Genomic DNA, 25,374 nt, shown 5'->3' with positions numbered 1-25,374 from the left:
CATTGTCAGGGGCAGGGATACAATAATGTGGGATTTCAGCTTGTGTGTAAGTGAATGTTTTTAAAGACAAATTCTAAGAGTTTGGTGGGGGGGAGCCCTCCAAACACAATGCTGGCTTTATGTATGCTTGCTCGGACCAAGTGCTAATGCTGGGTTGCTATACCATGCTGGCTGGTAATTGCTAACACATGTGCTACCTCTGTCTCGTTGCAGCAGGCCGAGGGACTTCTGGCGCCTAGACTACTGGGAGGACGATTTAAGACGGCGACGTCGTTGCGTCAGGAACCCCTTTGGATCCAGTCACTCAGAAGCTACGCTCAAAGCTGTGGCTGAACATGGTCAGTCTCATCCACCAGGTTTTTGTGCCCCCCCCCCCCGCCTGTTCATAGCACAGCCTTTCTTACTCATTTGGTGGTAGCACCAGCTACAAGGCAATAAAAATTAGTCCTCACACTGCAATAAACGATTTATTGTACCACAAAACGGAGGAGAAGAAAAACACCCACATTTGAATTTCACACACAGGTAATTTCATACACAGCCACCCATTATGCAAAACCGAACTACCGCCTTCGTATTGGCTTGCTTTATTCAGAACATGTTTAACTGAGATGTTGTGGATAACATGACGTATTGAATTTTATTTATTCTTTTTTTTTCTTGGCTGCATAACAGTGGCTGATATAAGTGGTAAGTAACATTCACTCAGCCTCATATTTTCTTTTTTTCACCTTTCGAATGAAGGATCACTGTCGGATTTGAACTTTTCATTTCAGGAAGATTTTTAGAGTTGAAATTAAATGTATATAATTTTTCATATTAATCAAACCATCCATTAGGTCCTTGTTTGTTTTGGTGTTTGTTTTTTTTGCTAGCCTTAAAAGAAGCCACACCCATTAAGATAGAAGTGTTTGATCACAGGATGAAGGTAATCGGTCAGAACAACTTTGTGTCCAATCACTCAACCCACTAAAGGAGAACACAGACCCCAGCAATGCCAGCAAACCCCCCCCAAACATAATAGAACCTCCTGTGCTAAGACTTTGGCTTTTGCTATTAATTTGTCACTAATATGTGTAAGTCATGTCTAATATTATTTAACAGTAAACATTGTGCCGGTCCTTCAAGTTTATTAGAATGCTAGCAAAAACGCAAATTGGAGTTGAAGAAAGGCCTCAGTTACTGATAATTTTACATGGTCTGGGATAATCAGTTCTGACAGTGAACACCAACAACACTGACTTCTTTTTTCCTTTACCACTATAATGTAGACACCCCCCCCCCCCCCCCCCATCTTTGTCTGATTACAAGATTAGTTATCAGCTAACAGCAGAGTCTAAGTCACACATTCCTGCAGGAAAAAGTGCATATAATCCTTCATTTTTTGCAAGTATCCAGCTCATCCCTGGCGTTTACATCAAGATTAACCAGCACAATCAATTGCCTTCTCCTAAAAAAAATAAAATAAAAAAAATAGAAAGATGGACATTTCCGAGCCAAAAATGTCCTCGGTGTGTCACCTGCAAAACTACCCTTTAAATGCGTTATCATTCTTAAAGACAAATGGCAGGTGTGACAGGATTCAATAAGAATACGATCTAAAAGCAATAAATGTTTGGGAACCCCGGATCCTGGGAGACCTCTGCTCTGCAGTAATGGCTGCAGTGTGGAGGCAGCTGGGGAACGAGGCCAGAGTCCAGCTGGTTGCTGTTCCTCTGCAGCAATGCTCCAAATTTTTACTTTCTGTTTGAATTCCTCAGTGTTTTCCCTTCAGCTAAGTAACGGCAGAGAACAGACATACTCATGCTCTATCGTTGCCTTTTTAAAAAACATTTTTTAGTAGAGGAAAAGACATTCACATGGAAGGAGTTCCTTATGTTTTGGTTATTCAGGTATTCGGTCTGGTATTCTGCTATATCTAAAATAATTTCAGCTCATGTGCTCTATACATCCATCACTGGTGGAAGAAGACAAATTCCTGCAAACAATATTTAGTTTCAAAGTCAAGCCTGTGTAAAAATAGCCAGCGGCCAGTTTTGGAAAGACTGCGCTGCCTCCTGAGAGTATACTACCTGGATAAACTATGGGAATATATCATTAAAATAACTCTTTGACAGTGAAGCCTGACGGCATACATTTTCTGATGTAACCTTTTGTCTTGTTTTAGTCGACCCGACATTTGTTACGGAAGTGCAGCTCGGGATGAGAACGCAGGGCTGAGTTTTCAAACAGAGCACAAAGGTCATATCTGGCTGTAATTATATTCATCAGATGCAGAAGGGAAAATGCAGTCTCGCTCCCTAAGAAAATATTTAGCATAAGATCAAGCCTGAATTTACCCTCATTTGCTAGCTACCTGTGGCAGTGCTTTTCACATCTCTTACATAATCAGAAAATTGGAAGCAACGAGGGGGAAAAATGCAGTTTTTACTTGTTGATATATTCTAAAAGCATTTTATTTTCCATTAATCATGCTTTGCTCTTAAGATTGGGGAAATATGTGCAAAAAAAAAAGCATTTCTGTGTTAAAGATATAGACAACTGTTATCATTCATACAGTGCCAAGATGATTTCCACAGGAGAGTGTGTGGCTGCCAGTAGGGCTTGAGTAGGCTGTTATGTATTTACAGCTGGAAAGAACCATCTTTTCTAGGGATTGATTTGGTCTGGTCCCGGGCCCGTGTACCAGAGGTGGCAGAGTAAATACCTGAAGACTAATGTCTCTGTTCTGGTAATCAATACTCGCCTCATGACCACACTCCTGGCTACGCTCCCGTTAAAAACAAATTTGTTAATTCTGACAATTTAATTGCCGCGACCATGCATGCCTTGTGTTGTATAAGCAGGTAGTTGAACCTCTCAGCGAGGGAAAAGGGGTCCTGGAAAGAGTGTAACCAGTTGGGATTTATGTACATTTCTGCTCCCTGCGTGATGAGTGATGAGGTTGAAGTGCCGTGGATTTTTTTCTTAATGTGGCACTCCCGCTCCACGCATAGCTTGTAATCACGGCATAATTTAAAAGCATTACAGTGATTAACAAGATGGTAAAAGCCGTGATGTTAAAGCTAAAGTTGTGTTATTTTAATTCCTTTTCTTTTCCTTTTTTTTTTTTTTTAAATTCCCTTTTCTTTTTTTTCTTTTTCTTAAAGTTCTTAAAAAAAGAAAGTGTGTGTGTGTGTGTGGGGGGGGGGGGTGGAGAAGTTGTTTCATAAGTATTAGAACAGTTGTAGTTCATTTTAGTTAATTTCATATTGTTGTCACACACACACACACACACACACACACACACACACACACACACACACACACACACACACACACACGTCATATTCAAAAAAGAGAAAAAGTTACCTACTTTAAGAACAGGAAGGCTGGGAGGCTGGCACACAGCTTGTCACTTATGTCCACTTTTATGTATCTGGTGATAAGTGATGTAACTTTAGCCAAAATAGCTCCTAATGGACTCACACACACCCACAATATGCTGAGTTGTCATTATTTGTGTTGCATGTACTTCAGCGAATAGACTAAAGAGCTATTTATAAGCTGTTTGAGGTTTTCATGGCTTGATACTGTGCGCTAGTGCCGTCTTAATATGAGGGGGAGGATAATTGCTGAGCATGCAATGCATAGAAGTTCAAATACATTTCTGTTTTTAAGCTCCTCTGACAAGTCCCCTGTCCACTTGCTTGGTGCGAATACAATGGCATGTGGTACGTATTAGGGGAGCTGGTAGTAATTTCAGTGCTGCTAACTAAAGAATCCTCCAGGGAGGCTTAATTACAGGAAGGCCATTCTAAATATCAGTGAGCTGCATATTTTCCATGACAAGAGATTTTTTAGCCGCGCTCGTCTAGCGGTTTCAAAGTGTACGGCTACACGGCACGGCTGTGCATTTTTAGGAAGTGCAATTGATCTTCACCGCAGTCCCAGGTGGTGATGACAAAAAATCCCCTGGATATGAGTTCAGCGACTCGCCGGACTGAACGTGGTTACTTGCAGCTGAGTGCTGGATTAGAACACAAAGTCGTGCACAGAAGCAGTGAAAGCACTCTCTGTATTGCCAGCTATGTTTACAAATGTAGAAGACTTGCCAGCCAGTCTTTGTGTTGTGAACTTGCGTCTGTGGATCTTTACCATGCACCGCTGGGGAAGTACGGGGCTCTGTAAATGTTTGCAGATTTGCAGATTTTTTTGTCTTTTTAAATAATGTATTTGGAATCTCAAGTTGTGTCGGCTAAAATCAAAACGGGAAGTGTGTGACCATCATTTTGTTTAAATGTGTCTGAAAAGCCTGAGTGTGAAGTTGTGTTTGTTATGCTTCATGGTAAATGGGGGAAAAATCCAGTTAGGGTTGTGTTTGCATTTGGGTTTTGTCTCGTGTTGTTCGTAGCTGTGACTGTCTGAAAATGCAGTGCACATGAGCGCTGCACTGAACCGCTGCATCGAGGTAAAGACTCAAATGCAAATAGTTGCATTAGGGTAAACACACCATATGCTCACTTCAGTGAAAAAAAGCAAAAAACATAACATCCAGATCATATTAAAAAACTTGCCTTATCTTACTAAAAGGCCTCAGATTGTTCTTCATTTTGTAAAACATAAATTAATTATGTTCTGAAAATGAAATATAAGCTTTTACTTGGAGTTGAATCTTGAAGAAGACTGTTGACAATTGATTTTAATTGATTTTAACAAAGAAACAAACACTTTTATTTTCACTGTGTGATAATGGATACAAATAACTAGTCCACTGTTATTTTTACTGTGTGTAAGGGGATTGCTTATAAGAGCTGTTTTTTCTTTTCTTTTTTAAATCGACTTGATGTGAAAGCTTTTGTGTCCTTAAACTCTCATAAAATAAAGTCGGATGCATTCGTGTCGTGTCAATCTACAGTATGAAATACAACCTTGACTTTTATGCTGTAATTACTTCAAATGCAAAATAAGATGGCTCTTTCCCCCTCCTGCTTCCCACTCTAGCATCCGAGGACGATATTCTCAAAGGCAAGCAGTCCATCAGGAGCCAGGCTCTGGGAAATCAAAACTCAGAGAGCGAGGCATCCCTCGACGGAGATGATGACACTCTGTCGTCACTAGAGGACAAGGACCTGGAGAACGTCACAGGTAAAGAAGCAGCTCGTGTTCGCCACCTCCCATACCTGCTCCTCGGTCATTCCCCCACCTCCCTGCTTGTGTTTGTGTCTGTGTTGTAATTTTCCCCCCTGCAGTTCAGACCAAATAAAGAAATGGCGGCACTGTAGTTTGAGTTTTTGCTACATGTGCAACTCTGATTTACTGCATTGAATACGAGGAATCTATACACGAAACAAATCCAAACAGTGTCTTCCTTATCTTCCAAAGCAGGCTGTGATTTTCCAATATGACCTTGGTGTTTTATTATATTGCTGTGCTTCTTTTTACATTCATACTTGAGTAATTTGTGTGTACAGCTCCTTTATAAACAAAGGAAAACCAGCTTTTTAATGAGCATACATCACTTTCTCATAGCACACTGGAGTGCTAGTGCCACCATGGCATCTTAACTTTCCTGCCTCTGCCAATGGAGGTCTGCTTTACAAACATACTGTACACACACAGGCACACACACCGGCCCAAGCAGCAACTCTAAACATTTTTTTATCTGGCAGTAGCAGCTTACCCCAGGATAGCTCTTTTCAAATGAGGTATTATCTGATTGAAGGAGGGTAGTTTTTCCTTTTGATAAAACTTCAAATTCCCTCCATGTGAGCCTGGTCAGCTATTGCAGCTGCAGAATGAGAATGAGATTCCAGTTCACGATGTTGCCCCACCTCCTTTTTTTTAATGTCTGTTATTTAAATAATCTTCATTTAATAGGCCTATTGCCGTGTAATCCGCATATTATGCGCAGCGACAGCGCTCAGCAGACTAAACTGCAGTAATTGGGCTTAGAGTGCTATAAAAATAATGCATCTGGATGACAATGGGATTAAACACTGAATCCTGTCTAATCGTGTGATTTATCCCGCGAGAAGTGCGTAGAAGTTGTCGGGAGAGGTTTAGCTGTGCTCTTAAGCAGCTGTCTGCTCCAGGTGTAATTGAATGTCTTTGAGTGAACGGAACAAAAAATGTTATTTCAACCCACGGATAACATGTCAGTACTCACGGGGTTCACGACAGGCAAAGGGATGACTATATACATATCTGTTTATTCCATCCGTGTGCGAGAGCGCGAGGGTGCTCGGGGAAATCAAGCCCGCAGCTCCGCGGCGCACATCTGCAAATACAATGGCTCATATGCGCAGAGCCGGGCAGAGCTTCCACCCACAGCTCCCCTGAGCCAGGCTCTCATTGTCATACTGGCATAAATTAAGATTGATGAGAGATGAAATACAGCTTCTCCCAGAAGCCACCGATCAATGGATCCTGATGAACAGTCAGTTTTGACAGTTGTGACGCAAAGTAGTATTTTAATCAGTCATTTTTTTGAGTGTTTTCGGCTTTTTTTTTTGCCCCACACCGTTTTATTACATAAAGTAAAAACACGTGTTGGTGAACTTCTATTGTTTCGTGTGTGTTGGTTTTGTCTTAAATTTGCCAATAAAACGCTGATTATTTTAAACAACCGAAGCATTTTGTTTTTTAAAAACATGGCAGCTTTATTGTAAAAGTAATACCGTGGAAGTTGGTTACTGCGCGATTGTGCGTCAGCTTTAAAAGTGGTCAGACGTTAACGTTATCTTTACCGTTTACCATGATTAACTTTCACGAATTAACCAGATCCCTGGTTTGTTTTTAACTTTTCCATCAGGTTGGATTCTTTTGATTTTCCTTTTTACAGCTTCGCATTAGCGCTCAGTGGTCCCCCAGTTTGACGTTCTCGTTTTGTGACCGGCCTGTGTCTCTGTCCGTCCTCCAGGCCCAGTAAACATGAGCACCAGCGCTCAGCTCGTGGCTCCGGCTGTGGTGGTAAAAGGCACCCTGTCCATCACCGCCTCCGAGCTCTACTTCGAGGTGGATGAAGAGGAGCCCAGCTTCAAGAGCATCGATCCAAAGGTAAGGGACTCAAGCTCCATTGACCATGTTTCTCACGGTCACTTACAGAAGATATGCTTGGATTTCCGATAGGCCCTGCTGGCATCTAAATGTCACACAGAAGCTTGTGTGTTTTTATGTCCGCTTTGTTTTAAAATTAATAAAATATATTTTTTAGTTCATTTGTAAGCTTTTCTAAACATTTGCTAAAGAGGAGACGCGGTTGAAGTTACCATAAGGTTGGATTCCAACTGCGTCTGTGTTTTATTTTCTCTTTACAGTGGTTTCTGGATTCTATGAAACTCATTTTATTTTCCCATGAAAGTTTTTTAAGTTTAATTTAAAAAATAATCTTTATTGGTAGAACATTGTTATAACAGCTAATTTAGCAATTGTATCATGTAAGTGTGCAGCATTTGTTTCATCACTATAAGAAAAACACAAGTTGAAATTGCATTAAATTATGCTCTGAGTTGAAAATAAAAATGATTTAAATTTGTTTTAGTAATATTGGTCAGTAAGAGGAGTGCTGACCTACAGGTGGCTGTTTGTTGTCAGTGTATGGTGGGTGTTGGCTAAGACTCTGTAAAATTATCATATTTATTTAAGTGTTATTTTAATAAAATCCACATTTAGTTGGGTGTTGTTTTATATCAGAAATATGTGGATGAAAACATGGAGAATGCCATAAATATGGCAATAAAGGTTTCAAATAGTAAAATCAGTTCATTACTAGATTTTTTTTTTCTCACTCTGCTGTAGGCCCTGTGCTTGTACCACTGTCCAAACAGAGCACAGATGCTCCCAGACCTACACATTAACACCAGAGCCTGGATTTACATTCATTTAAAAAACAACAATCCAAAAAAATCCAATCCCGTTGAGCTTGGCACTCTTACAATAACTTATGGCCTAAAATGGGCCTTTTAAAAATAAAAACGTAAAAAAAATAAATAAATTGCTAAATCATATTAATCTTTTTTCTGCCTGTGTTTCATCAACTTAAATTTTGTCCTGTGATTTTTTTTTTTTTTTTAAGCTAAAGTGAAACAGATTTGCAAAGTTGCCATCTCAGCTGTCCAAAGACGTCCAAACATGAGGCCAAGTTGTAATTTAATTTGCAACATTTTATTAACATTTCTTCTTTAAGTCACATAATGGAAAAAAAATGAACTTGGCACGCTACATTTTCTTCTTTCACTTAACGAGTTTTGTGCATATATTTAAATAAAAGTTTCTTCACTTTGTGAAAACATTTAAAGAAGACAACTAAAATTTATTACATTTATTTGAAACTGTACCTTCACTTTCTCTCGGCAGGGGCCCAATTGCTCCATTTATTATTAAACAAAAGTGGGGGTTTTGTTTGTTCGCTTCATTATTTTCTTGCTGATTTTCTTTTCACATTTCTTGGAGACTCGGTTGAAGAATAGTCTTTGAATTTTATCCCAAAAATGTCCTTCGCTGCAGTCTTGACAACCAGTTTATAATTTGTCCAAACTTTTAGCGTTGGTGAGGATTTCCCTCGCTAGTCTCCATGTCTGCTTAGCAGCAACCTCCAGGGCTGAGTGAGGCTTTCCCTGAAACAAGTCCAAGTTTGGCAAGAAGTAGTGGGGACATCTGCGGCATTGCAGACAGGATATGAGTTGCAGCAGGATACCATTGAGTCGGTCTCCGAGGCAAGACTCGTCCCAGTCGGTCTCTCTCGGGTGTTTCTCGCACTCGTACAGCAGCAGGGTCTTCATGTGGTAGTTGTTGAGGGGCTGTCCCGGCAGCTCCAGGTGACGGTCCCTCAGAGTCTTGAGGATGGACAGACACTTCTTCCTGCAGCCTCCCATTAGCAGCCTGTTCTCGGCCTCGCTGAACTGGAGGACCCAGGCGTCGCTCTCTGCGGAGCTCTGCTTCCCCGTTAACGAGTAGCACTCTTTGGAGAGCAGGTTAAAGCCCTCGGCTTTCACTTCTGCTACCCTGTTAGGGCCGGGCCAGGGGATGTGGGGCATGGGCCACTGAGCTGCACTTCTAGGCCAAATCCCAGTGCACTTGAATGCGGGGGTGATTTGCACCACGTACCTCTCCCTGATCCGTAGTTTGACCTCGCTGGTGTCGGCGACCATCTTTACCACGTCACGGTAGCTGCATTTATCCACGGCCTGTGCCACCAGAGTCTGAAATCTTGAGCGGATCTTTCTGGCTGATAGGTAGCCCGAGGCTGTGATGAACTCGACCCACAGCGACATGCTCCTTTTGCGGCCATCGCTCAGCTTCAGCACCGCGCAGCCGGGCAAGGAGCCGTCATCCACAAAGTTGAACACCCCCATCTGGTTAAGGTAAAGCACCACCTCAAACTCATTGGGGGAGATGACCTCCATCCCCTCGTAGCGCGCATCTATTTCACTGAGGGAGCTGATGAAGCGGGGTTCCTGCACTTCCACCTCTTTCAGGACATCGGACACCACTTTACAAACCTCCCTTATAGTCTTCGCAATGGCCGCTTTGCGAGCTTGGCATCTGTCGTTGTAATATTTGTTAAGCTGGTAAACCAGCTTTGCCTGCGTCGCAATCATGTTCGGGCAGAGGTCCGGGCTGTACACCGGAGAGTCGCAGTAATTTGACGGATCCAATGCTTACCGGTAAAGCCAGAGGCAAACGCTCACCGTGCAGGAAAAATGTGTAATCAAAGTTTTTTTTTTCTCCTTGCTTTTGCAGCGGATGGACGTCAGTGTGAGGAGGAGGAAACGGATAGGGATGCAACGTAATAGCTTACTAAATATCAGTCCAAGACATGAGCACTTCCAGCACAGCTAAGAAGATTCATATTCAGGTTGTAGGTCACCATCCGTTTCCCGGACTGTAGACGCTAAAGGCTAAAACGCCGCGTATGACCACTCATCTCTTCTTGCTCTTATTCTCTCCTCTGTGCCCCCGCTCACTTTTCGTCCACACTCAGCTTTGAGCTGGATTTGTGTACTTTATGAATGGTTCCTTTAGAAGAGTGAAGGGGGTCGGGCTTCTCCTCCTGCAATCATGTGCAGAGCTGTCAGTGCAGGCAGCCAATCAGAGCTGCCAGAGGCAGACGGTCCTGCAGGAGAGCTCCAGTTCGCTTCGACAGCATCTGGGCACACGGTGCATGCAGTCCAGCGCTCCCCAAGTCGACACAGGAAAACACAAACCTTTAGGTTTATACTTCATATGCCGGTGTAAACTCTCCGCGCCGACAGTAAAACATTTTTTTTCCACGACAAGTGCTGCTCCTTTACGCGCAGCTTCTCCTGCATTTTGAGGATTGAGATTTTGAATCTTTAACTTAACAGCTGCTTGCATTCTGCAGATAAGTGCCTCGCTATTTCTCCTAGTTTTTAATTTAACAAGTTTCTTTCTCTATCTTAAAAAAATAAAAATGCCACTCCGACTTCCAAGGCTCAGTAATCGCAACGTCTATAGGCTTTTGCGCCACTTTCTTCATAAAAAACTCTTGATCATCGCTGACTTAATTTTTTTTTTATACTCGGGGTTTTGCGGATTTTGGGCATATTCTCCATGTTTTGAATTAGACACCTAACACCAGGTATGATCTGCTGGTATTATTTTGTGAAATAAAAGTGAAAATTCTTTTATTCCCTCTTCATCTGAAATCAATCCCAATTCTCCTTACTTTGTGAAAATCGATTTTTTTAATATCACATCCATGGGTCATTTTCTTTTAATTAATTATTATGTGTGTTTTTCTTCTTGCTGATTAATCTCCGATCGACACAGTTTTGTCGGTGTATTGTTTGCTGGGATAAATGTGTCCAATGCACCTGCAGCTTCCCCTCTGAAGCTCTTTAGTGACGCGAACGAAACCAAAACGGCCCCAACGACTTTTCCTAAACCTGATGAGCTGTTTAACTAATCAAGTGATGTATTTTTGGGATTGGTTTAGCATCTTTTACACAGCCAGTACACAACATTGTGTCTAGTTAAATAACTTATTCAGCGTGTGTGTGTGTGTGTGTGTGCGCGCGCGTCTTCCCTAACACACTTCCCTCACACACCGCCCGTGGCTTGATCGCCGTGAACCCTGACCATATACTGAATAATTTAACTAGAGGTCTTTGCGTAGACATCCCTTTGTCACCGCGTGTTGGAGAACTAAAGAAGCCATTACATCCTCTCACAGACGAGAGGCTGGGGTGTGAGGGCATGTTTAAGCAACATGTAATATTTAGTCCTTTTCTATCCCGTCACGCGTCCAGAGAACGACATTGCGATAATAGTGCGTCTTAAATTAGATTTTAATGAAACATTTGATGAGACTTTCAGGTCTTTTAAAAAATGAGTTTAAATATTTGGATTAATTTTATGCAAACATATATTTTGATCAAAGCATCTCAGATTAGGCCTAGAATTTTGAAAGACTGCTGTCGATTATTGTAACCTCATTTTCTTGAAATAAAATCAATAATAAGCGGCGATCAGGCATCGTTTTTGAAGCTTCGTGTGGAAGGTGTTTCTCGGAGTGAATGTTGGTAGGAGGCAAATAGGCCTTCTGCTGTGGCTGCCACCGATTAATAGAGAATCTGTCGTGCGTTTCATCTGCAACCTGAAGGCTGCAGAGAAAACAAGGTTGCTGTATTTTTGTTCAAAGAGTCAAATATGGAGTTTGCTCCAAGCTTCCTGCAAATGAAATGTAAAAAACAAAAATAAGAAAAATAAAGGAAACTTTTGACACTTGTTACTAAATTATAGATAAGGCAGAATATTGCTTCATTAATGATTCCCAGGAGCCATCCGCTGATATGAAGTGGCCAAACTATGCAAATGATACTGAAATAAGACATAAACATTTCAGAAAAGCCTCAGATTAATGAGCCAACCTTCACAGTTGCCACATTTTCTGGACTTTATCATGTTGTGTTTTCCACAAGTGGTGATAATTTTGAGAAGTGTGAAGTTAGTCATGATGTGTAATTTTTTTTTAGCTATATTGTAAAATATATATTTTTAGTATTTGAACTCAAACTAGATGTGTTTAAAACACACACACACACACACACACACACACACACACACACACACACACACACACACACACACACACACACACACACACACACACACGATATACTGCTTTTGCCTCCTGTGCAAACAGCACATTTTGCTTCATGTAGGTGTAGCAATAAGTGCTAAAACCCCCCTACATTTAATTTCATTAAATTCTATGAGTGAGTTTTTATCTTTATTAATAATAACCTAGCAGGACCCACCCCCCCCCACCCCGACCCCCATAGATAATAGCACAGAGTTTTAGTGTCGGATTAACTTTCCTCACCAAGAAAACATTCAAGGGGAAGTGTTGCTGGTGCGTCGTGACATTTTATTTTGGCTTCCAAACATAGATTTATTGTGAAATACTGCTGATAAAAATACTAAACTGATATTCGCCAGGTCTTCCCTCAAGCAGCCGTTATCCTAATGTGGCTTTGGAATTTAGTAAAAGATGAAATAAGTGAGAAAAAATGTCTGGCTGTGTGATTTCAGGATGACTGTTTATTATCAAGCTCGCAGCTCCGGAGAGATTAATCGGCTCTACTTGGAGAGCAAGTGTCCAAATATTATGAAGGAGATGCTAAGCCTAGTTTAATGAAATATACGGTGACACAAACGTACAGTTTTATATAGACGCTAGGGATCTTTTCGGGCCCACTTATCACACCACGCGTTCCTGAGCCACTGTGTTCATTTTTATTATAGAATGGATACCTCGTGTCGGATTAATAAAATCGTTTTTTCAGCCAAAGTGCAAAGGTCAGCCATATGTCAGAATAGGGGCGTCATTATATTTCAGCTTACTACATGTCCATCGAAGTTTGGAAAACAGAAACGCAGTCAGCACACGTTGGAGCAGAGATTTTAGAATTTTCTTTGCTTTTTTTAACACTCCTCATAGTTTCTTTCATATATACTGTTATATATATGAACGGCAAATGCCGACTGTTTGTACCTCATTTACCCCACTCAGTCACTCATACGTTTTTCTGTACATCTCTGGAAAACATTCAGTGTTCCTTGAAGGTTTTCTCATTTCTGAGTGTAGAGAAGATCCTGTCAAAGAGCTCTTTGATCCAAGCCTGCGCGACTCCACAGCCATCCCCTCGTAAGCGCAAAACTGACTGCACAAATATCTGCCAGCTGATGAGTAACTAGACAAAAACACGCATCCCCCCCTCTCTGTTCTTGCTTTGAGTTTGCCATTTTCACACAATTATCGGCTCTTTCCAGATAGCATAAACTACAATATTTGTATACCTTAGTTTAAAATTGGTATCAAAGCCTCAAAGATACATTTGGTTCCTTATCAGGTGAGAGTTGGGTTATTTGGTTCATCTACTTGTTTAATAGTTAGTCTCAATAATCAGTACTAAAGTAAACTGAGAGTCGAGTTGCACTCATTAACACTGATCTCCTTTCTTGCTTTGTACTTTGAAGTGAGGGGTGTAGTAGCACTGCTGCCAGTTTTAGGTAATTCCTTTTTTTTCTGCTCTCTTTATTTCTCTGGAAACATGATAGGTCCAGGGAAAGTGACTCATTGCCTCCCAACACACACACACACACACACACACACACACACACACACACACACACACACACACACACACACACACACACTGCACATGAGTAACATCCGCACACGTGTGAACCGAGAGAGTAAATTTTGATGTTCTTGTTCACACGTTTTGTTGCCGTCTCCCGTACCCGTATGGAGCCAGCTGCTAGCTCCATAGAGAGCTCAAAGAAAATCATCGCAGGCATCTAATTGCCTGGCAGGCCTCTGCATCTGCTCGGCAGATAGCAGAACTGATGAAGTCACGGAGCAGAGCAGATGTGCGTTTGCCTGTGTATGTGTGTGTTTAACAGCACCCTCTCTGCGTTTAGACACCAGCCATCAATATTGCATGCAGAGTTATTGTTGCAGAGCCTCTCCTGGAGACTGCTAATATCGCATGTATGAGGAAGTGAAATCCGCTCTGCCCCCCAGCTGATTGGTTAAAGGGAATATCTGCAAAAGCTTGATTGGATGGCGTTTGTAACCCTTCCTAGTGCAGTTTGAGCGTGCTCCATGCTATCGTACTGTGTTTGGAGTTTGCAGTGTTAACAGCTGAATAAAGTAAAGGGTGAAAATACTGAAGGGGGTGTTGCAGGAGCTGCAAACATTGAAATATGTTTATGCTTTCCATTGATCATTAAAGTGCTTGAAGATGAGATTTTGTTTTTATTTTAATTTAAATTTTTTCCAGATTGAGGATTGTTATCAACTTGTGTACTGTGACTTGGTATATTTACGAAATCAGAACTGTGACACAGCATTTGTAAAGAAATTGATGGCAGAGATGTAAACGATTAATCCCTCGCTGGACCAGACAGATTTACAAAGTATTGCACATTATTAAACGTCAAAATACCTTCACTCGAATTCATTTGGTTTATATGCCTCATATGAAGTCATCAGTTTATCTGTACGCAAACTGCTACAAAAATACCCCTAAAATTTTCACACAAAGTCTCCAAAATATTTCTTCCAAAAGAAAAACAAAAACAGAGATGGGAAAACATTTGAAAGATTGTCAATAGTTTTGTCAGTGTCCAGCCTTGCGCTACGCAATAATAAAATCCCCACTGAGAAGACATTGGTAACTCTAATTAGTGGGGTGGTGACGGCTACCCAGGGTTGGTTCAAGCAGTTGAATGAAGGACCATTCAGTCAAGGAAAACCACCCTGGTGTGTTATGTAGCAACCAGTCCCATATCGTTAAGCTCTCCCAAAGTGTCAGACTGCAGGGATCACCCCCCCTCCACCCCCTCGGCTGCTTGCTCCACCAAACCCTCGTGGTCGCCAGGGACGACCTTTGGCTGGAGCTGCCAATCACAAAGAGCCATGGCAGCCAGAGGTCTCTGAGAGAGGAGCCTATTGATTTTCCAGTTAGAGCCTAAGTAGTGTGTGCTATAGGACTAACGGACAGCCCAAGCAGGTATGTCATTATCAATGAGTCCAAGGAAAGAGATCCTTTCACTCATTCATATTGGCCTCTCACTGTCTCTCCTTCATACTGTTCCACTCTATTGGTTGGAGCACATCCTGAGATTGTCAATAAATCGCTCAGCCACACTATGGCAACGACTAGTAGAGCGAAGGGTTAGGCTGACCTTTCTCTTTCTAGTCCTTCACTTTCCTTCACTCTTTTGCATTCTGCCCGGTTCTCAGGTGCAGTAATTACAGTAGGTGGAAGGCATGAAGTGTTTCCTTAACAAAGACAGATTTCACAAGCGTGAAATGATTTTCTCTGTCTTTAAATTCCCAACATCCACGGCCAGTTTACTGTCAAGAATCAGGCTCCTTCTTCCCAGCCCACTTTGGATCATCCAATCATTGGGGAATCCAATAATCTAAATGCTCAATTTAAGTCAAGTTACCGCACAGATTTGGGAACTTGTCAACAAAAATACATATGTGGGAAATCTGGAATTATTTAAGCCAACTATAGGAGATAACACCAAATTAAGGTTTCTGAACTGTATTTCTGTTTGCCCAGTAGGAGGTGAAGCACCCTTGCATGCTGATACTGGGTCTCCAACCACATGGACTGTTGTGTACAGTCCCTCACATCCAGCTGAATAAGGCTATGTCACTGATGATTAATGAACTTGAAGTCTTCAGTAGACATATCGAGACATCGACCCTTCATTCAGAATCTGACCCTTTGCATATATTAAACCTGCAATTATTATTAGACATCTTTGAGATTTTGGCCATTATCTGATTATTGTTTCTTTTGTTAGATGTATTGATTTTACTGTTGGCCCAACACTGGTCCAGACTGAAATATCTCATCAGGTTTTTGTGTTGTTTATTTTACAAACATTCATATCAGGTTTAAACCTCATGACTCTGGTGATGCTTCGACTTTCCTTTAGTGTCACCAACCTGTTCCTTTGATTTATTTTTCATGTTATAAAGCGCTTTGGGGTTCTTAGGGACTAGTAAAGCGCTATATAAATACAGGCCATTTACCATTTACCATTTATATTTATAACTTAAAGTTTTAAGTTTTAACCTCCTAACACCCGAACTCTTCCACGACATGCATTTTTAAGAAAAATAAGAGCCACATATGAGGATATTTGTTTAAAATTTTGATAGAACAGTAGCAGTATAATGTCCTCGTAAGTGGATATCAGGCCCAGGTAGAGCAAAATTGAGTATTTTAGTCTACATAACCCAAAATGTGATGTCCACATATGTGGACGCCAGGTCCTAGGAGGTTAAACTATTTTTCTTTCATTGTTTTATTCAGCTTCTGCTGTGTTTTCTGTGCTCTTGCAGTGTTTTTCTATTTGCTGGTGGTTTCTGAGGTTGACAGGTAAAATGCACTTGAAACTGCACTTGAAATCTCAGAGCCACAATCAGAATGTGTGCTTCCCTTTCTCTCCAAAATCTGTCCAAAACGTCGGTTTGAGAGTAGTGAGAGTAGCATTCATTGCTAAATTACGCTCATTATATGCTCATCATACTAAAATGATAGTTTTTAGCATGTTTACATTAGAATTAAACACTGCTTTGCTAAAAAACCTTTTCAGAGCAGCTTGTGTGGCTCCTAGATTTGTAGTCTTGTTTTCAGCGTTTTTCTACCAGTGTTATAATCCAATTAAAACATCCAGGTATATTGCACATAATAATTATTTATCATTCAGCTTGCTTTTTGAATTTTTTTAGTACAGTCAAAGCATTTTTGTGTTGTTTTTGTTGTAACCCTTGCAATGCGATGTAAAGCGTGACTCCTGTGAAAAACAGGCCGACGATGCATCTGTGCTGCAAATGGTAACCAGGTAGGACAGGTCAGGGAAAGACAATTGCCACATAGGTAATCACGTAAAGAACCATTAGACAGTCTCATCTCACCACATAATGATGACTAATGCCTCCTTGCGCTTACACGCACACACGTACACACACACACACACAGGCAGGCGCTCTAAACAACCTCCTTCACAAACACGCTCAGCCTCTCTCTGTTTGTGACCTGACTTTGGACCTTAACACATCCACAGACCACTGTGGCCATTTTGACCTGGCTCACACTTAACCAAGCATCTCCAGACAAAGAGCTACCCCCTCCTTTTTTTTGCACCTGAGCCTAGCCCCTCCATCATGCTCCATCTCTGGGCTTGACTGGACCAGTCAGGGGGCAGGTGCCTCCCCCTCCCCTCCTTTGATTGATCCCCTCTCTCCATCATTTATTCCCTTCGTCTGCCTCTGACACACACGTCAAAGGCAACGCACCAGCCTGATGGATAGGCCTGTTTATGGATGCCAGTCTGCCTGGTAGGCTACTGATATTACAATCAGCACCTGTGTACCTGCTGTTCTCACGAGCCTCTGCTATTCAGTTGAGGTCAGAGAGGCACGCGGCTTTGATTGAAAGATCGATGTCCAGCCATGCTGATTGGAAATTGGCATTGTAAATGTGCTCTCGGTTTGTCAGAAAGCTCTCTGCTGCATATCAAAAGTTAAAACGAGATCCATGGATCATAGAAGCAAGTAGCTATTTATGTTAAGTCTCCATTTTTTTTGGTTACCTTACAAATGCAAAGGTAAAATTGCTTGACATCAACATAACGCATATTTTTAATTTTCGAAAAAGTCCAGAACAGGTTGCTTTATATGTGCGACCTCATAACACTGATGCACAATCTGTGTAAAGACATCTTGCGTGCCAGAGAGCAGAATGTTAAATTCTTGTACTTCTATTCTCATCATGGTTAATGACCTATTCAGTGTGGTTTAAACGGCACAACCAGAGGGATGCTCTGGAGATTACTCACTCATCCAAGACTCCATTTCTAGTGGAAGAGTAAAGTGGATTTGTGGAATATAATATAGCAACAATACAAAACAATTCAAACACAGTGTTGAATAAAATCAAACCCTAATCGTGAATCAGATTTGGTTTTAACTTGACATCTTCATCAATAAACATGTTTGTTTTACACCACAGATCTTTGATTTTTTTCAGTGGTTCATGTTAGATCAGCAATCCCCGTCATTTTTCAGCCTCCATGGTAGAATAAAAAGCTGAAGCTAACTTAAAATTGAACTTGTACGTATGAAACTTCAAGGACCATGACTTAATATTTGTAGATTAAGTGGGTCAGTTTGTTTGTGCAACGCTTATACTTTTTTTTTGGGGGGGGGGGGTTCTCCTCTTTGTTGCTATTTTGCTGGTCACCCCTTTGTTTGATGCTACTGCTCATATGTGCATTATTTGCAGATGAAGCTAACATGCATTTTCAGAAGTTCTCTTGCAGACCTAGCTCTACTCTACCTGCCCATTAACACGCTGCATGCAGATCAGATCAGAAACTGCTTTTTATGCTTATCAGGTGCTTGGAGTATTATTCGTAATTGAAGCTTATGATACCCTGTGAGCTCGTTATGCAAAGAAGAAACCTTAGCTTAAGCGTTGGCTTAGAACAGTCAAGTTTCAGTATTTAAACTAGCGTCTAATGCCCTGTGTTCTGAGTCAGCAATGGGATAACACCCCGTGTGCACACGTAATTGAAGACGGTTGTTGATTCAGTTTCTGTCATTCCAAGTGTAGCTGAAAGTGCTTGTCACTGATAAATTTGGAGCACCAATTGAGTCACGTACAAATATTTTAACTCTCCACAACATTTTTCTTTCTCCACTAAAAAGGCCTTTTCTCTTCTTCATCTATCCTTTCGGACAACCCACCCAAAATTCCCCAAGAGGGGTGTACTTTTCACCCTACACCCACTTAAGCTGCTGACAATAGCTGGATTAGAGAAGAATTTATTTAGCAAAGCCTCACACATACCCCCAAAAAAGCCTATCCTTCATTAAATGGCAAAATGGGAGACTGAAGGAAAGCGGGGAGAATGCGATGGGAGCCGGTCGGTGATCTTAACCTGTCTGATGTTTGCTATGGCAGCTTATAGGAGAGCAGAGGTCCAGCAGCATTTAGTCCTAAAGAGCTCCTGTGCTTTAGCGGAGGCTCCGGGCTGTCTCCCTGATTTTTCCAAGTGTCAGTGAAAAGCGTATACATTCTTTTCCAGCTTTCCCTGATGTGCTAGCATTTACTGATGCGCTTGACAAATCCAGGAGTGTATAGAAGCTCTTTCATGTCCCGTCCATGTCAACAGGTGCTCAGCAATATCAGAAAGGCCTTACATTTAGCCATAGTGCAGGTGTGCATTCTATATGAACTTCTTTGTTACACAATTCTAGTAAATTATCTTAATTTTCTTTGACTTTTTTCATAACATGCTCTAGAGATTCTGTATTTGTTGCACCCAGTTTCACAGCCCTTTTCTCTTCACTTATCCATCCTTTGTTACCCATCACCTTTGAGCCCTTTGTGGCCTCAGTCCAGCCTGCGATGGAGTGAAAAGGAAGCACTGATGTTCAATATATCAGCATAAAATTTCCATTTTATGTTCTTTGCCATTCTTAAAGGAAAACTGTAATTTACTAAAATCCTGGTGTTAAAGGCTTTATATGTCATTTACTAAGGCTTTGACTTATAGTTTCTGTTGGGGCTTGTGTTATGTATATACCTGCTACTGCCAGTAAGTGATAATTAATACCACTTTGGTATCTTATTATATGTTGGGGCACTTCTAAGGCTTTTGTCCTCATAGCTTATGCCCAAGGTAGAATTTTTAATGATTTAATGCACTGAAGTCTTTAATTCACCACCAATTAACCCCAAGACCACTGCAGCATTTCCCTAAATCTACACAAGACTTTTTTTTTTTTTTTTTTTTTGTCTCCCACTTCAAAAAGGCCAAGCAGGCGAAGATAGAAAAAAGGCTAACCTGTTAGCAAACAGTGAAAAGGGCAGAAAAAAGGGGGGAGTTAATCCTTATTAGGCTAAATTCAGACTAAGTGGCCCCAAAGATCCTTTCAAAGGGGACTTTCTTTCAGGGAGCACAAACTCTTGCTGGGTGACGTTTGGAGTTGAATACTTTGAGTCTTTAGGCTTCATAACCCTACACATGCTGCAAGCTGGGCCTGTTTATTTTGCTTCAGTTCTCACTTTCCAGCACAGCTTCTTAGCTGTGTTTATTTTTTTTCTGACCTTGTAGTTTGTTTTACTCCCCTCAAGGCAAATAGAACGTTATGTGTGACCAGTGATTACACATTACACTAGTTACACAGCTGTAGAACAGCTGGGATTATCAGTTCGTTTTGGGCTAGCTGTTCCTGCAGCATGATGACAGGATGTCTAATATTCAACACTGACTTTCATATCACTCTTTCTTTTAGATGCTCTCTAGTTTTAATGGATAATATATTTGCTCCTTTTTAAATATACCTATTAAGTTTGTGGAAAAAATGTGGATTCTCTTAACTTGCTTAGATGGGAAGATTGATACCACTCTGTCCTCTGTGGTAAATACGAAGAATAGAAATCAGTCAAATAATACTATTAATTTAACCCAAAGAAACATTAGTTTCGTTAAACTGACTCTTGATTACTTCAGTAGCTAAGTGTTCTATATTATTTGCATATTCAGATGCACTTTCTCTTAAATTCTGTGGAGAACATGGATAAGTTGAGGTAGAGTCATGTTTTTTGCATTTTGTTAAGGCACTTGCTTTCAAAGCCACAAAGGCTTGAGGACAACTGCTGGAGTGTGAAAGAGGAGTCATGTGGCTGCTCTTAAGGTCACATGATCGAGCGTTCCTGTGTTGAGCATTGCTTTCCTCTTAAAAGCTTTGCCTACTTTATTCCAAATGCAACCTGCAAACACCTACTCGCCAAAAACAAAGCAAAACACAGTTTTAACCTGCAGTGAGTCACGACTAAAGCTTGTGCATGTTTTCGTGAAGCCTTACACTCAAACTGTGCGGATCTGTGTGGCTCTTTCTTTTTCCATTGTGGTACTCTCGGTCCATCAGTCTCCCTTCCTCTATTTTTTTTTTTTTTTTTTTTTTGCTATCACTCAATCTCAAAAGCAAAATCTGTCTTAATTGGCTCCAGAGGGCTCGGGGAGGCTTTGTGTCAACGCTGATGAGGGTCCTGATTGGTCCAGAGGCACATGCAGCCAACAGACCCTTGTTAGTGTGTCGGGGCCCTTTGCTTGCTCGTTAGTCCGATGAACTCATTTACTGATGGGGGGTGACACGGCCTCGTTTACCAGTGTGGAACAGAGAAAGGTGTGTGTGTGTTGGTCGGAGGGGGCGGGGGTTAAAGCGAACAGGGAGGGTAAAGAACCGAGTAGAGGGGAATATAACTGAACTTACAAGGTGCATACGCAGAAATACTACGAGTATGGAAAAGCCATCAAATGCCGATTTATGTTTCTCTTCATTTTCTTTCTTATTTGATGCAGCAGTGAAAAAATAAATAAAAACTCGCTGCAAGTGACTCGGTTCACTGAAACTGTTTATTGCAGATTGCTTGATTCTGTGGTCAGTCGAGTGGAAACAGTCACAAACAGCATGGGACTTGGAAGTCTTTTTAAGACATCTAAGGAATCTGTAGCCTCCCTTGTTTGCATGCACATTTTTTTCTTCATTTTTTATGAATTCTATTCAAGTTCTTGCAGTATTGCTTGTCCCTCGTCTGCGTTTTGATGTTGATGGATCACCTCTCTTCCTCCCGCTCATTAATTTCATCACCTTATCTCCCACACCACTTCATTTGACCAAAAGGTAATAATAAATCCCTCATCCATTATCCTTTAACTGAGGCACCCATGTGGAAATACTTAATAAGAGGCAACAAATTGAACTTCAATCACCTCTTTTTTCCCCTTTGAGGATGTATAGTAGATTAAACCGAACATGCAAATATGCTTCCGCCATTCATCAAACACTGTTTATGTGCAATTCTGAAACCTTTATTTCCTAAAACACCACAATTGATATTCAAATGATATTTTATTTGTATTTTTTCACATGTTATGACAAATAAGGATCATTGGTTGCTGGCAGTGGCTTCTCTCCTCTTCAACTCTAGGGTCTTATCAGCCCAAAAACACACACCCACTCAGCCGGCCTGACTGCAAAGGCAGCTGAGAGCCTCATCTATCTTGAACCACGTTGCTGATAGTTGCTCCTCTGCTCTCTTAACTCTTCTTTAATCCAGTACAGTTTCAATTTAACCCATTAGCATCCCTGTGTTTGGCTTTACCTCTGTTTCTAAAGATGCTCTGGTTGGTAAGAGGGGTGGATGCGAGGGGTGATGAAGAGGATTCACTGGCACAGACTGTCTGTGAGATTCAGTGGTGACAGCTTTTTTGTGTGTGTGTGTGTGTGTGTGTGTGTGTGTGTGTGTGTGTGTGTGTGGTTACACACCATAGCCACAGTCACCCGACCCCTCTTCATGTGTCCCTCTTCATTCCGCAGTCTTTTGGGCATCTGACAAAGACAAACGACAGTGCTTCAGAAATGAGCCGCAGCCCGCTGCACAAACAGGTTGAACAAGGAAGATGGAGAGAAGGCAATGCAATCAAGACCGGTTCTTTTGTTTTCTGTTTGGCTGTGTCCTCTCGCGTGACGCTGTGAAATTGATCTCGGAGTGCTCCAAACCTGTGCCCGTGGATATCGTTCCACTTGAAATGAAACCTCAAAGAAACAGCTTCTGTCAACGATCAGCTCCCGATCAATTTGCTGCTGCCGCAATAATAATATATTGTTTCATTATTAATATTATCACTTTAAAACCAGACATTCAATAGATGGTAAACCAGAGATGGTGTAATTAAATTGCGATTCAAGACTGCAATAGTCTGAAATCTCTATTATTTTCCCTTGTGCTGTAACTGTAGCATTCCCGTCTCTTTAAAGCTTCCACTACTATATATTACAGATGAAGCTGATGCACCCATAACTCCAGCATGGACAATAACCTCCACACCAATGTAATTTGTCCAGATGTGGCCAGAACAGCTCGAGCATTACGACACAGATAGTTCGTCATACTCATTGTCACACACTCTGCTTTTTCATCTGCAAGGGAGAGGGCGCTGCCGATCGGGATGATGATCTTGGAGAGCAGCACGCTGTTTACAGCTGAGTTCCAGGAGATCCATCAGTCTAGTGAAATATATCTGGGTGCTTTCACTTGTGTCATATCTTTCTATCAGCTGAGAGTTGGCAGCTTCATTAGTTTATCACTGGGCATCTATGTAAAACCACTCTTTAGTTGTGAATAGTTATACTTCAAGCTTTCACTTATTAAACACCTGAAGACTGGATTCTCTTTTCCGATCTGATGGAAGAACAGAAAAAAATGTCTTTCCTTCTGTAGTGTTTCGACATGATCAGCTTATTGTCACGTTTGTAAATAGAGGAAACGATGAAAACCAGTAGATTTTGTTTGTCATCAAAATTCAAACATCTCAGCTAGCAAAAGTGATCACAACTTATGTCCCCATTTTGCTGATGAATTAGTAGCCAACAAATCTGAAAGTGCAATTGTTGACCTGGATTTAATATGAGCATGCCTCAGAGAATACTGCACGCATAGTATATCCACTGTTTTAAATGCATTAAAGATTCCGTTGAGCTTATCTTTGTGCTAATTTGATAATAAAATAAATGTTTAGGTTTTTTTCTTTGGGGATTGAACCTTGGTGCTACCCTTTTCTTTGTCTGCTCCTGCTTATTTTTAAAACCATGCCATTCCTTCTTTGGTTCGTTGTACCTGGTGCACAATAAACTTAATGTTGGTGGAAGTAATGAAATCTGTGCCCAACATCTCTAGAGCTGACTGAATACAATGGTTTGTCTTTATAATAATAATAATAAATATCAAAGCCAAAGTGTAAGGACAGCTCATTTTGTAAGGCTGGTTAGTTTACAAATAGGGAAAAAAGCATTTTTTTTTTCCCCAATGCCAAAAAATTATTTTTTGAATTAAATATGTTGAAGATTTAAAAAAAATTCTTTATAAAATTTATCATCAAGATGTTATTGAACTTAAGAGCTAATATTGTGTTACACTGTATTTACAACAAACAAACAAAGTCTTGGAAATGGGTTTGGCTTTAGGCTGGCTGTGACTGGTTAAATCATCTGAAGCTGCCTTGAGAGAGATGGGAGGCAGGAGGATGCGGTGCTGGCTAGCTTCTCCAGGCCACTAATCCACATTTAATTGAACTCCAGAGACTTTGAAGTGAGTCTGTGATGCAGGCAGGTCTTATTCCTCAGAGAGACAGCGAGGGAAGCGCTCCTTAGCTGAAGGCCTCAGCTGGTCCTCTTCTCTGTCCCCTTGCCTTTAATGAGCTCCTTCAGCTTAACACTAAGCCCAGCGTGCCGGCTCAAATTTGAATACCTTTGATTAATAAGATGCTGCAAAATCATATCTTAACAACATGAAGTGCTCATTTTACCTTTCTGCCTTATAACAGCGGGCACCTTTGAAACCAAAAGCAGAGGTTGAAATAAAAACCTAGTTAACAAAGCAGTGCTAAGTAGGTTAGTAGCCAACCTAAGTGCTGGATTAGTATGAGGACAAATCACAGGGGCAGGGCTAAGCATGCGGGTCTGTCAGGAGCTGTGACAGCCGTCAGAACAAGTCACTCTGACAGCCACCGCGGTCTCCATGGGGACAGATTAAGCTCAGTTCATCGAAGCATTTTTAAATGTGGAGCTTAGTAACATAATATCGTCTGACCTCCGTGTCAGTTACCTCCTAGGAAATGCAGAGACCAGTTGTAATCAGATGTTTTGCATAAAATAGCTTCTTGTCACAGCAAACTGTCGCTTAATAGATGATCTTTTAGTGAACAGAACATTTCCCTCACAGCGTCCGGCTGAATAGCGCCCATTCTCTCGCTAAAGGAATCTCTTTTTCATTGAGGCTGATCAATATAAGACATTAATCGTGCTCTTCGAGCCGTCACGCCATCACTGTGAAAAATGAACTAACCCGGCCCTCTGGTCTGTTCGCCTTCCTTCTTCCCTTCTCTTCTTCTTTTTTCCTTTTCTTTTAATTTTTAATTTTAATTTCCATTGCACGCTCTGTTTTCATTATTTAACTGGAATCCACATCTCTCTGGTTTCTCTTTCGTGTTTTCCAGATTCTAGCCTACACAGAAGGTCTTCATGGAAAATGGCTGTTCTCGGAGATTCGTGCAGTCTTTTCCAGACGCTACCTCCTGCAGAATACTGCTTTGGAAGTCTTCATGGCCAACAGGAGTAAGGCATCCCCCATAATTGTCTATGCCTAACCATTTCACCTTCTTATTGAGTACACACACACCTTTTTTTTTTTTTTTTTTTTAATGAATAATTGTGGAGAAATGGCAATCAAAAGTTGTCATTATTGTGATTTCTAATCTTTAAGA

At 41.2% G+C, this 25,374-nt stretch overlaps 2 protein-coding genes across 6 annotated transcripts in view; one reads left to right on the top strand and one right to left on the bottom strand.

The window, feature by feature from the left end:
- lrba (LPS-responsive vesicle trafficking, beach and anchor containing) overlaps positions 1–25,374 on the top strand; it is a 176,210-nt gene that overhangs the window by 100,927 nt on the left and 49,909 nt on the right. For 3 of the 5 annotated variants that reach the window (XM_082537099.1, XM_082537098.1, XM_082537097.1), the window contains exons 37-41: positions 214–338; positions 676–690; positions 4,984–5,127; positions 6,902–7,038; positions 25,108–25,225. In XM_082537099.1, the coding sequence (XP_082393225.1) occupies positions 214–338; positions 676–690; positions 4,984–5,127; positions 6,902–7,038; positions 25,108–25,225 (539 nt within the window). The remainder of the gene's footprint in view (positions 1–213; positions 339–675; positions 691–4,983; positions 5,128–6,901; positions 7,039–25,107; positions 25,226–25,374) is intronic. The other 2 variants (XM_082537101.1, XM_082537100.1) reach the window with 1 other exon arrangement.
- Positions 8,130–10,149, bottom strand: mab21l2 (mab-21-like 2). Its single transcript, XM_082537130.1, has one exon. It carries the CDS (start codon positions 9,579–9,581, stop codon positions 8,502–8,504), a length of 1,080 nt encoding a protein of 359 aa, XP_082393256.1. The 5' UTR covers positions 9,582–10,149; the 3' UTR covers positions 8,130–8,501.

This window comes from Aulonocara stuartgranti, assembly GCF_965226115.1.
Source record: "Aulonocara stuartgranti genome assembly, chromosome: 6".
NCBI lineage: Eukaryota > Metazoa > Chordata > Actinopteri > Cichliformes > Cichlidae > Aulonocara > Aulonocara stuartgranti.
Note: the sequence above shows the minus strand (reverse complement) of the source record. Positions and strands in the feature narration are given on the sequence as shown.

Coding starts and splice junctions, on each gene's coding strand:
- mab21l2 (XM_082537130.1), bottom strand. CDS start 9,581: ATGATTGCGACGCAGGCAAAGCTGGTTTACCAGCTTAACAAATATTAC.